Raw genomic sequence first — 13,904 nt, 5'->3', positions numbered from 1 at the left:
TAAGATTTTCTCACCACCCATTTTAAAATTATCATTATTTCAGGTGGCTTAAGGTCTTAAATAAGGGAATATATATTTATATTAATATGTATCACATTTATGTAATGTATTGTAAATATTATGCACACACTGTGGTTCATTTTTTAATTAGGATTTGAACTATAGCCTTACTCCCAGCTACCACACTATACTGCAAAGCTCATGCATTACTACTAAACATCTAACTGACAGAACCAATTGTTTGTACATTATTGGTAAAATATACATTATGCATTTGCTGATTATGATGTCAAACAATGGTGTTAAGTAGAACAAAAAAATACTAAAAGGAATAAAACAGTAAATAATTCCTTGACAGTCAGGACAAGGGCTGACCAAGTCATTGTTTCTCATGGTGTCCATTTCTCAACAGGTTTCCTTTTAGGTGCTCAGTTAGTTGCCACCGATCAGGGAGGACATATGATATTTGTCCTTTTGGGACTGGCTCATTTCACTCAGCATGATGTTTTTCAGATTCCTCCAGATGCCAGATTTCATTTTTTACTGCTGTGTAGTATTCTATAGAGTACATGTCCCATCATTTCTTTATCTAGTCTACTGTTGATGGGCATTTAGGTTGTTCCCATGTCTTAGCTATTGTGAATTGAGCTGCAATAAACACTGAGGTGCAGGCAGCTCTTTTATTTGCCAATTTAATTTCCTTTGGGTAAATTCCAAGGAGTGGGATGGTTGGATCATGTGGTAGGTCTATATTCAGGTTTCTGAGCAATCTCAAACTGTCTTCCACAGTGGCTTTACCAGTTTGCATTAGCACCAACAGTCGGTTAGTGTCCCTTTTTCCTCACATCCTCGCCAGCATCTCTTGTTGGTAGATTTCTATATGTAAGCCATTCTATCCGGGGTGAGGTAAAACCTCATTGTGGTTTTGACTTGCACTTCCCTGATTGCTGGTGATCTTGAACATTTTTGCATGTGCCTGTTGGCCATTTGGATTTCCTCTTTTGAAAAATGTCTATTGACGTCCTTGGCCCATCTCTTAAGTGGGTTGTTGGTTTTGTTTTTGTGGAGTTTCTTGATCTCTTTGTAGATTCTGGTTATTAACCCTTTATCTGTTGCATAGTTTGCAAATATTTTTTCCCATTCTGTCGGTTGTCTCTTAACTTTCCTGACTGTTTCTTTTGAGAGTACAGAAACTTCTCAATTTGATGCAATCCCAATAGTTGATTCTATCATTGACTGCCTGTGCCTCTGGGTTCTTTTCCAAGAAGTCCTTGCCTGTGCCTATAACTTGCAGGGTTTCTCCCATGTTCTCTAATAATTTGATGGTGTGGGGTCTTAGATTTAGATCTTTAATCCATGTTGAATGGTTTTTTGTGTAAGGTGTAAGGTAGAAGTCTTGCTTCATGCTTCTGCATGTGGAAATCCAGTTTTCCCAGCACCATATGTTGAATAGACTGTCCTTGCTCCAGGAGTTGGTTTTAGATCCTTGATCAAATATGAGTTGGCTGTAGATGTTTTGATTGATTTCTGGTGTTTCTGTTCTGTTCCATTAGTCTATCCATCTGTTTCTATACCAGTACCATGCTGTTTTGATTATAGCTGTCCTATAGTATGTCTTGAAATCTGATATTGTGATGCCTCTGGCCTTGTTTTTGTTGTACAAGATTGGTTTTGCTAATCGAGGTCTACTGTGCCTCCATATAAATTTCAGCATCATTTTTTTCTAGATCTGAGAAGAATGGCTTTGGTATTTTTATTGGTATCGCATTGAATCTATAAATTGCTTTTGAGAGAATGGACATTTTGATGATATTTATTCTTCCAATCCATGAGCATGGAAAACACACTATTATTCTTAGGTGTTTAAAATTAACTGAAAAGTTATCTCTGTTAAATATAAGAGTGGGAATAAGCGAGGGAGGAGATGTACAGTCCAGCACATGCTCACTCGGACTTACCCCTAATGGTTGAGCTAGAAACATTCCAAGGGATTCTAATTCAATCCCATCAAAGTGGCATGTACCAATGCCATCTTACTAATCAAAGTGATCAGTTTAAGTTCATAATTGATCTTAATGATAGGATTAAGTGTCAAAGGGATTACATAAACCAGACTAGTGTCTTCTAATAATAATTGTTAGAATCAAAAGTTATAATGATCCAACATGGGAAGTGGGATACACAGCAGACTCATAGAATGATAGATGTCCTAAACAACACTCTAGCCTCAGAATAAGCCCTTAAGGTATCCGGTCTGCCTAAAAGGCCCATTAGAGTTTCCCAGGCATGGAAAGCCAAGACACTCTGGCAAAAAAAAAAAAAAAAATGACCTAAATGAAAGATCTCTGTGAGATCCCAGCAGAAAGAATGGGCCATCAAAGTAGGCATATCTTTCTCTGATTGGAGGAGAGAACTTCCACTTTGACTATGGCGTTGTCTAAATAAGATTGGAGTTGGTGAACCCAAGAGGCTTCCATAGCCTGGGCATCTCATGACAAGAGCCTCAGGTGATTACTGACGTCATAAATAAGAGTGTCAATTGTTAAATCAACAATGGGAGTCACTATGCACCTACTCCCCATGTAGACTCTCTGTCCTTAATTTGTTGTACTATGTGAATTAACAGTAAAACTACTACTCAAACAGTACTCTATACTTTGTGTATCTGTGTGGGTGCAATCTGTTGAAATCTTTACTGAGTATAGTTTGTGATTCTTTGTTGTATAAGTACTATCAAACTAATACAATGTGGCCTAATCACAGAGAAAAATTTTGCATAATCAGATTATTTTGGAATAATCAATCAATGTTCTTTGGACTCAACTGTCAAATAACTGATACCTGTACCTCCCTTGAGACACACACACACATACAAACACACAAAAAATGCACAACCAAAACAATTACTTGTAAAATAATGTTTACCTTTCTCATTTTTATTTTCAACATATTCTGAGCACCTAGTATGAGCTTTTTAGAGCAGAGGTTCACAACATGAAGAGAGTTCTAACTCCTGCTGAATGGAAATGTATAATGAAGCCCTGATCTCAGAATATTCCAAGAATTTGTAAATTATAAGGCATTATTACCTGTAGTCTTTGTTTGTTATTTACTTGAATCTCTTCCATTGTCATTTTTTTATACAGAAGCCCCCTCTTTCCCAAAGTTCTGTGTGCAAGTCATACAGAACCAGGGATAGTAGAAATTCAATAAATAATAATATATAATATAGTCTAAGTCATGCCATTTCTATCCCAAAATGAATAAGACTTCAGAAAGTACTCTGTAAAATACAAAGTGCTATACAAATATTCATTATTATTACTATTAGCTATAGTTTTAATCATTTATACCAACAAAAATTCAGTATTTCTAAGCAAATTCCTGCAAAGTGATTTTTCCATGATGGTAAAATATTAAATAAACAGGTTGAACCACATTGATGAAATTATATTCTGAAAAGAGCTTCACCAGATATGATAAAAGGCAAAAAAGCATTTAATATACTCACCACTCTCAAAGCAGGCATCAAATACAAGATGTCCTTTCTTCAGCTGTCCACAGTATCCAACTGGAAGTACTGCATGTTTGCTGACATTCCCTCCGATAGCATCATCATTTCCCAAATCACTGTCTATAAAACATTGTATATGTAAACATAAATAAGTATATTTAGCAATAAAAGTCCTATAAGATCACTGTTATTAACTTACTCCCTTTCCCAGTTACTGAATTCTTACCTAGGAAAAGAGAAATTAACTAAATATTGTGATATAACGGAAAGAGAATACATTTTACAATCAGAAAAATAAGCTCAAATATCACTTCTACATCATACAAATTCTAAAGTGTTTCAAAGAAATCAACATAATATCTAAGACTCGGTTCCTCTCATCCATAAAGAGAATGTAAAAATTATCTTCCAAAGTTATGCTATGAACACAAATTTAAGATTTTATTTATTTGAGAGGAAGAGTTACAGATAGAGAAAGGGAGAGACAGAGAGAAAGGTTTTCCATCCACTGGTTCACTTTCCAAATGGTCAAAACAGCCAGAGCTGAACCAATGAGAAGCCAGGAGACAGGAGTCTCTTCTGGGTCTTCCATGCAAGTACAGGGGCATCTTCCACTACTTACCCAGGCCACAGCAGAGAGCTGGGTCAGAAGAGGAACAACCAGGACACAAACCAGTGCCCATTTGGGATGTTCACACTGCATACAGAGGCTTAGCCTACTATGCCACAGCACTGGCCCCCAAATTTGATATAAAAATTTACATTATTACAGAAATCCAAAAGACATTTAAAAAAATCAAATTGCATCAACTATTAGCCAAAGTAAAAGCAAGAAAAAAATGTAAGTTGCATCCAAATAAGAAAGAAGGTAAAATTATCTCTTTTTTGTATACAATATTATTTTATTGTTTACATATAATGTGTAAAGATTCCACCAAAAAAATCAAAATTAAGAAATTAATTCAGTAGGGTCCAGCACTGCAACTCAGCACGTTACGCTGAGGTCTGTAGCACTGGTGTCCCATATGGGTGCATGTTTGAGTCCCAGATGCTCCATTTCCATCAAAGGAACTCCAGGACCTGATGCCTTAACAACTAAATTCTACAAAACATTCATAGAAACAGTAAGTCCAATAGTCTCCAAGCTATTCCAAAATATTGAACAGGCTAGAACTCTCCCAAACTATTTTATGAGGCCAGCATCACTTTGATAACAAAATGAAACAAAGACACAACATGAAAAGAAAACTATAGACCTATATCCTTAATGAACATAGATGCAAATATTCTCAACAAAATACAAGCAAATTAAAACCATATCAAGAAGAACATACATTAAGATCAAGTGGGATTTATCCCAGAAATGCAAGGCTGGTTCAACAATTACAAATAAACAAATGTCATAAATCACATCAATAAAATGCACAAAAATGATATGGTCATTTCAATAGATGCAGAGAAAGTATTTGATAAGATTTACCACCCCTTCATGATAAAAACCCTCCACAAAATATGCATAGAAAGAATATTCCACAAAACAATGAACGTTTTATACCACAAACCAAAAGCCAATATCATACTGAACAAGGAAAAGATGTAATAATTTCCCCTCAGATCTCGAATAAGACAAAGATGTCCACTTTCACCACTCTTAAAAATTTTTATTTATTTATTTTTTTGCACTTTAAAAAATTATTTAGGTATACAAACTTCATGCATTTTATACACACAAATTTAGGAACACAGTGATTCTTCCTACTCTACCCTCCCTCCCACCAGCCCTCCCATACTTTTTCCATCTCCCTCTCCTATTCCCATTCTTATTTTTTCAAAAATATATTATTTTCAGTTAAGTTTATACTCATAAAATTAACCATACACGACGTAAAGAGTTCAACAAATAGTATGAAGAATAAAAGCACTGTTCCTCAACAGTTGGGACAAGGGCTATTAAAAATCATCACATCTCAAAGTACCAATTTCACTCCTATGGAATAGCTTTTCAGTACTCTCTTAGTTGCCACAGATCAGGGAAAACATATGGTATTTGTCTTTTGGGGACTTGTTTATTTCACTAAGTATAATGGTTTCCAGTTGCATCATTTTGTCGCAAAGAACAGGATTTCATTTTTCCCTGCTGTATAGTATTCCATAGAGTATATATACCATAATTTCTTTATCCAGTCTTAAATTAATGGACATCTGGGTCAATTTTACATCTTATCTTTTGTGAATTGAGTTGCAATAAACATGGGGAGTACAAATCATTCTTTCATATGCTGATTTCAATTTCTTTGGGTAAATTCTTAGCAGTGAGATGTCTGGGTCATATGGTACATCTATATTTAGATTTCTGAGGTATTTCCATACTGTCTTCCACAGTGGCTGCACCAGTTTACATTCCCACCAATGTATATTGGAGTACCTTTTTCTTCACATCCTTGCCAAGGTTTGCTATTTCTTGATTTCTGTCTGAAAGCCATTCCAACTGGTATGAGGGGAAACCTCACTGTGGCTGACTTGATTTCATGATGGCTAATGATCCTGAGCATTTTTCATGTATCTGTTGGCTAGTCTTATTCAATATAGTACTGGAAGATTTAGCAAAAGCAATTAGGGAGGAGGAAGAAATAAGGGCATCAAAAATGGAAAAGAGAAAGTTAAATTATTCTTGTTTGCAGTTCACAAGATATTGGATATGGAAAAACTTGAACTATCCACACAAAAGCTGTTAGAATTGAAAACCAATTCAGAAAAGTTGCAAGTTACAAAATAAACAAATACAAAAACAGTAGGTTCTTGTATATTAAATCAAGAAAGAAATCCCACTCACAAAGGTGACAAAAAAAAAGTATCTAGAAATTTATCTAAAGAAATGAAAGATCTATACATAAAAATGATGAAACACTGATGAAAGAAATCATCAAGGACACACAAAAAAGAGAAAGATATTCCTTTTTCATGGATCGGAAGAATCAATATCATTAGAATGTCTATACTACCTAAAGCAATCTATAGATTCACTGCAATGCCTATCAAAACACCAGTATGGTACTGGCATAAAAAACTGAAATATACATCAATGGAACAGGATAGAAAACCAAGAATTTAATTCTCATACATAAAGCCAACTGATTTTATTAAAGATTTATTTTATTTATTTTAAAGAGTTACAGAGAGATGTAGAGACAGAGACAGAGACACACACACACACACACACAGAGAGAGAGAGAGAGAGAGAGAGAGAGAGATATCTTCCATATACTGGTTCACTCCCCAAATGGCCACAATGGCCAGAACTGAGCTGATTCAAAACCAGGAGTCAGGAGCTTCCTCCCAACCTGCCACACGAGTGCAGGGGCTCAAGAACTTTGGCCATCCTCTGCTACTTTCCCAGGCACATTAGCAGGGAGCCTGAGAAGATATGGAGCAGCCAGGACTCAAGTGCCCATATGGGATACCTGCACTGAAGGCCAGAGCTTTAACCTGCTGTGCCACAATGCTGGTCCACAGGCACCTGATTTTTGACAAAAGTGCTCAGACCATACAATGGAGTTAAGATGATCTCTTCCAATTGTTCAGCTGGCAAAATTGGATGTATGTACGTAGAAGAATGTATTAGAACCATATCTGTCACCATATACAAAAATCAACTCAAGATGGATCAAAGACCTAAGTTTAAGACTGAGACTATAAAGATACTAGAAGAAGATGTACAGGAAACCTCCAAAATATTGGTGTAGAGGATGACTTACTGGGCAAGATCTCCAAAGGACAGGCAACAAAAGCAAAAACTAAACAAACAGGACTTATCAAACTGAGAAGCTTTTGCACAGCAAACGAAATGATCAATAGAGTGAACAGACATTCAACAAAACGGGAAAAATATTTGCAAACCACATTTCCAATAAAGAAATAGTATCACTAATATACCAGAAACTTAAAACACCAACCAAAACATGCAGTTGAAAAAGGGGCAAAGGACTTCAATAAACAATTCTGTAATGAAGAAATACAAATGGTCAAAAAATACAAGAAAAAATGCTCAAATATTCAATATCACTAGCCATCAGGGAACAAAGAAAAAATGTATATGAGCATCCATAGATGTAGCAAGTATCTGGTGAAGTAATATTATAATTATATCTTAATTCACTCTGATAAATAGACCTGCTGAGACATCTAGAAATAGACTTTAGGGATGTGTAGAATTTTTGACATTTAAATGGGTTATGCAAATGGATGTGACAAAAGCTCAACTTGTTTATTTTTTTAATAGTACCTCACACATAAGTTATGAGCAACTTATAGTGGTCAAGAATGCAGAAAACATCATGTTAATCAAAATTGACCTTGATATAGAATATATATTCCACCTCATAATCAAAGACACTTTAAAAGTGTAAACAAATTACCTCTATGTATAAATGGCATGCAGTTAAAGGGGTCTGTCAAAAGTTCCATCATAAAACTGTATATCCAGAGCTTCACAATTTTGAGAGAAAATTACCTTGAAGATGACACTTAACCCACAAAGAAGCCACTAAGAAGTCATGGAAATAAATCCAAATGTTCTACTTGAAGACATTTTAGAAAAAAGAACCCATTCATTCAAGGGTGAAATCTCAGTGAACTGGTACCCATCACACATCTTCACAGAATTTCACTCTTTCCACATTTGTGGAAAAATATATTTGCAAATATATTTGTAAGATATACTGCAAGTTCTCACAGAAAAAGAAAAAAAATTTAAGGAATAATTTCCCAAATACACATACCCTAATTCGCCAAAGGCACATATGTCAAAAACACAAGAGATTCACATGGTTTTCAATGACTGATTGACTGATTGACTTGAAAGTGAGACACACACACACAACGAGAGAGAGAGAGAGAGAGAGAGAGAATTTTATATCTGCTGGTTCACTCCCAGATGGCTGCAATGGCAGAGACCGGGCCAGGCCAAAGCCAGGATCCAGGAGCTTCTTCCAGGTCTCCCTCATGGGTAGCAAAGGCTTACAAGTACTTGGGCCATCTTCTGCTGCTTTTCCCAGACCATTAGCATGGAGGTGGATAGGAGGGAAGCAGCCAGGAACATAAGGCAGCACCCACATGGGATGCTAGCATTGCAGGCAGTGGCTATTAATTGCTACACTACAACACTGGTCCTATGATTCAGGTTTGTTAAGGCACAATCAATAACAGGATGTTTCAATTACTAAATATGTATTATATTCAGGCCCATAACTAAGGGGAGTGTATAAGAAACATAAGCTATAAATAAATCCATCATTCAATAAAAGCATAAAAAATGCAAATGATACTTTCTCAAAATGCTGCCCATCTAGTTAATGACTATACTAATATATATATACACACACATATAATACACATATATATATGTGTGTGTATATATAATGAAAAAAGTTATATTTCTGCAAGGGAAGATTCAGTACAGATAGTATAGTTGGTAATATGGGGGTTTAGGAAATATAGATGCAAGACTGAATTTTTGCTTTGGGGGTATACGACCAAAGATGAGCACAGTTCAGTAAGTTATGCTCTTGAATTTCATTCTTTTCATCCCACAGCTGATCAAAAGAGATTGCTGGTACACTCTCATTGAAAAAACAGATTGCATCCAATTTCTCAACACTCTGCAGTAAATTATCTTCCTCCTTTGGACTTACATATGACTCTACTTAAATTTTTTCTATCCTGTATTACATATAATTGTGTATGCCTTAATGCCCACTTCCCAATCTCTTGAACACTAACTTTCCATTTATGTACTAACTACATTCACTACAGAATTAAAATTTCCTGGCAAAGAGAAATTTCAATAAATATCACTTAAAAAGAATTTCTCAAATGTATATTCTTCCAATTGGGATAAGACTATGGAGTTATTAGTTCATTTAAAAAAATATTTATGACTACTAGGTGCTCACTATGCTAAGTTCTGGAAATGTAAATTTAAATTTAAAAAGTTCCTATTCAAAACGAAATCAGAAGGAGATGCAAGTCAGTAGAACCCCTCAGAGGGGACCAGAAAAGCAGCATCTGTATGTTCCTCACAGAAGGCTTCCTGGAAGGGATGACACCTGAACTACTTTAAAATGCATAAGCAAGGTAAAAAAAAAATGCAAAAAGGTACTCCAGGAAGCTTATATATGGATGAACAAGGCATAGTATGGAGATAGATACAGGAACTACAACATGGAAGGCATTATATGACATGCTAAGGTCAACGTTTTTTAAAAGATTTATTTGTCCATTTTGAAGCTCAGAGTTAGAGAGAGAAAGAATATCGATTCTACATCCACTGACTTGCCCTTCAGACAGCCTAAATGGCAAAGGCTGGACCAAGCCAAAGCCAGGAACCAGCAATTTCATCTGGGTCTCCCATATGGGCAGCAGGGACCTAAACACGTGCATTATCATCCACTGCTTTCTCAGGCCACCAGGAGGGAGCTGGATTGGAAGTGGAGTTTCCAGGACATGAACCAGCATCCATGGTACACCAGAGTCACAGTCAGCAGCTTTACCTGCTATACCACAATGCTGGCCCCTATGGTCAGATTTTTTGCTCAAGGCAGTAAAAACATGAAAAATCCTTGAAGGACTTGATACAAGATAGTAGTACACTCTAGCCTTGGCACTCGGAGCCCAATGCATTTTACCAAAGAGAAAAGGAGAATGTTGCCTCTATAGTGATGATTTGAGAAAAGCAGGCCAAGTGATTAACTGAATGCAGTAGGCATGAGGCTACAGGAGCATGGGGTGGTTCACTGTCACAAAGATTTGGAAACTATCCTTCCTCACAAACTGTGGTGTTTCAAGGTTTGATGATAGATCAGTCTTCGGAGATTTACATATATAATCTTGTCAAACTCTACAACTGCATTCTGGTTCCTAAATTAGACTTGTACTTCTAAATGAAATTTTAATTTACATGCTAAAAACAGAACTCTAAAAAACAACATCTGGCTGGTTTGCCTAATCTATTTCTGCCAGATTCAGTATTCAGAGTTCCAGCACAGTGTTCTCCAAATTGTGTCCTATCAAACGTTTCTGGTAGGTTTCCTTAACTCCCTCAGCACTCACTGGGTACCCACTCTGTGCTTGTCACTGTGATAGGTCCCGGAGATCCAAATATGCAAAAGATTTAGAAGAGCCTTCAAAGAGTATACATAGGGGAGTTGGAATATCAAGTGAAATAAAGTATTTCACATTTTCTAATTATATATATATGTATATTGTGTAGAATGGTTACCTAAGTAAAAAGTAATAAAATCCCTATTTTGCAGAAGAGTAGAGGAATAACCCAAAAAGATTTTTTTAAAAAAATGGTAACGTGATACTTGAACTGGGTTTTCAGTTTTATCTGGCATAGTGGAAGGATATGTGAAGGTTAAAAAAGCAATCTCAAAGTTTTAGCTAATTCATATTATAAAAATCAACACAACTTATGACATCATTAGAAATAAGTGATCCTGAAACATATAAGTATGTTTTTGGGGCTGGCACTGTGGCAGAGTGGGTTAAGCTGCCACCTGCAACACAGGGATCCTATGTGGGTACCAGTTCATGTCCCAACAGCTCCAATTCTTATACAGTTTCTTGATAATGTGCCGGAGAAAGGAACAGAAGATGGCACAAGTACTTGTGCCCCTGTAACCCACATGGGAGACTCAAAAGAAGTTCCTGGATTCTGGCTTCACCCTGGCCCAGTGCAGGCTGTTTCGACCATTTGGAGGACGAATCAGCAAATGGAAGATACCGCGCGCTCTCTCTTGTGCTCTCTCTCTCTCTCTGCCTCTCTCTATCTCATTCTTTCTCTCTCTGTAATACTGATTTTCAAATAAATAAATGAATTTTTAAAAAGTGTTAATGTATTATATGCTAATATGTCCACAGTTAAAAGACACAAAGTTAAGTATTTACATAGGAAAAAAAGCATGATACTGTTGGGTCATAGGAGTTCCATATCCAATGAGAACAAACTGAAAAAACTTTGTGGTAATAACAAATTTTTCCTCACAGTAAATATTACTAGTGCTTCATAAATAAATGACAATCAAAGGAATACATTATCTTCTAAAATATCTGATAAGCTATTATATATAAAAATGGGGCAGCAGGTATATCTTTGATATGGTGATTTCCTATCTTTTGGAAATACACACACACACACACACACACACACACACACATAGTAGTAGTACTGCCAGATCACAAGGCAGGTCTATTTCTAGTTCTCTAAAGCATCTCCATACTATTGCAGCACTATGTACAATAGCCAAGATATGGAGTCAACCAAGTATCCACCATCAAATGAATGGATAAAGAAAATATGCTTCATAGACACAATGGAGTATGGTTCAACCATAAAAAGAGGGAAATCCTGTCATCTGCAGAAACATGAGTGGAACTGGAGTACACTGTATTAAATAAAATAAGCCAGACACACAAAGACAAATACCACATGTTCTTTCTCATTTGTGGAAACTAAAAAAGAAAAAAAAAAGATCAATCTTAACACAAACAGTGATTACTAGAGGCTGGGAAGGGTAGAGGGATGCAGGTACCAAAACTGAGTCCTATCAAAGGAATAAGTTCCTGGTGTTACAATGGCATGGTGGATGACTAGTGGTCACCATGACCTATCATGTATTTTATGAGCCAATGGAAGAGGGGAGCTATAGGGCTCTAGTCCTAATGTAAAATGTTAAGAACATAACATAACATAGCATAAATGTCAAGAAAAAATGACTATTCAAAACATGTATATACATGTATTGAAATATCACACAGTTTCCAATAAACATTCATTATTGATATTTATTTTTAACTTAGAGAGGAAAGTCAAGCAAAGATTGGACTATCAGATTTACACCACTGTAGACAGTACTAGAATGAACAATGGGTAGATTTAAGCTCAATATATTTTACAATCTGTATTTAAAAGAATCATCTAACAATGAAATAAGAACTCTAGAAAGGTGTTCTCCTTCTCATGAGAGGTATATACAGCAGAAGCTAGAGGATCTTTCATTGAGTTTGCTCTAAAAAGGGATATTTCTTAAGTAAAAACTCAGACAAGAGGTCCTCTCTGTATCCTTTAATGATTTTCATTCAAAGTTACTAAGCTTATACTGTATGTCCAGCTGAAAATATAAAAAAAAAAAAACAAAGTAAAAGAATAAAGCATAAATATGATTTTCAGAGTGCACGTTTGGCCCACGAGCTAAGACATCCACATCAGCAGGAAGCTGGATTCAGGGAAGCAAGGATCTGGGCAAAGTTCCTTTCTCAATTCCAGCTTCCTAATGATGGTCACCCTAGGAGGCAGCTGATGGTGGCTCAACTGCTTGGGTACCTGTCACTCACATGGGAGATGTAGATTGGGTTCTGAGCTATTGTTCCAGCACCACCAGCGGTTTTGGGCATTTGAAGAGTGAGCCAGCAGATTAGCACTCATTCATTTGTGTTCTCCTCAATTCCCCTGTCTCAAATAACTTCTTTTTTTTTTTTTTTTTTTTTTTTTTTTTTTTTTTTTTTTGACAGGCAGAGTGGACAGTGAGAGAGAGAGACAGAGAGAAAGGTCTTCCTTTGCCGTTGGTTCACCCTCCAATGGCCGCCGCTGCAGCCGGCGCACCGCGCTGATCTGATGGCAGGAGCCAGGATCCAGGTGCTTTTCCTGGTCTCCCATGGGGTGCAGGGCCCAAGCACCTGGGCCATCCTCCACTGCACTCCCTGGCCATAGCAGAGAGCTGGCCTGGAAGAGGGGCAACCGGGACAGAATCCGGCGCCCCGACCGGGACTAGAACCCGGTGTGCCGGCGCCTCAAGGTGGAGGATTAGCCTATTGAGCCACGGCGCCGGCTTCAAATAACTTCTTAAAACATGTAATTCTTGGGGGCACTGTGGCATGGCGGGTAAAGCCAACACCAGCAGTGCCAGTGACCTATGTGGGCGCTGGTTTGTATCCTGGCTGCTCCACTTCCAATCCAGCTCTTTGCTATGGCCTGAGAAAGCAGTGGGGGATGACCCAAGCCCTTGGGCCCCTGCACCCGCATGGGAGACCCAGAGGAAACTCCTAGCTCCTAGCTCCTGGCTTCAGATCAGCTCAGCTCTGGCCATTGTGGCCAATTGGGGAGTGAACCAGAGGACGACGGAAGACCTCTCTCTCTGCCCCTCCTTCTTTCCCTTTGTAACTCTTTCAAACAAATAATCTTAAAAAATGTAATTCTTATTCTAAAACTGAAAAGATTCTTTAATATATGTGAAACAAATAATAATTAAGTAACAGAATATATGCCACACAGGATGAAGAAGAATTTTATTTTGAAAGGCAAAGTAGAGGAAATTCCAACATGGCTCAATAG

General features: G+C 37.0%; 1 protein-coding gene across 2 annotated transcripts in view; it reads right to left on the bottom strand.

Moving 5' to 3' along the window:
• The window catches only part of LOC138843130 (cytosolic carboxypeptidase 6-like), a 362,869-nt gene that overhangs the window by 241,177 nt on the left and 107,788 nt on the right, over positions 1-13,904 (bottom strand). For both annotated transcript variants that reach the window (XM_070078549.1, XM_070078548.1), the window contains exon 2: positions 3,512-3,634. In XM_070078549.1, the coding sequence (XP_069934650.1) occupies positions 3,512-3,634 (123 nt within the window). The remainder of the gene's footprint in view (positions 1-3,511; positions 3,635-13,904) is intronic.

The sequence above is a fragment of the Oryctolagus cuniculus genome, chromosome 7 (genome assembly GCF_964237555.1).
Source record: "Oryctolagus cuniculus chromosome 7, mOryCun1.1, whole genome shotgun sequence".
NCBI lineage: Eukaryota > Metazoa > Chordata > Mammalia > Lagomorpha > Leporidae > Oryctolagus > Oryctolagus cuniculus.
This window is presented reverse-complemented; position numbering and strand designations above follow the sequence as displayed.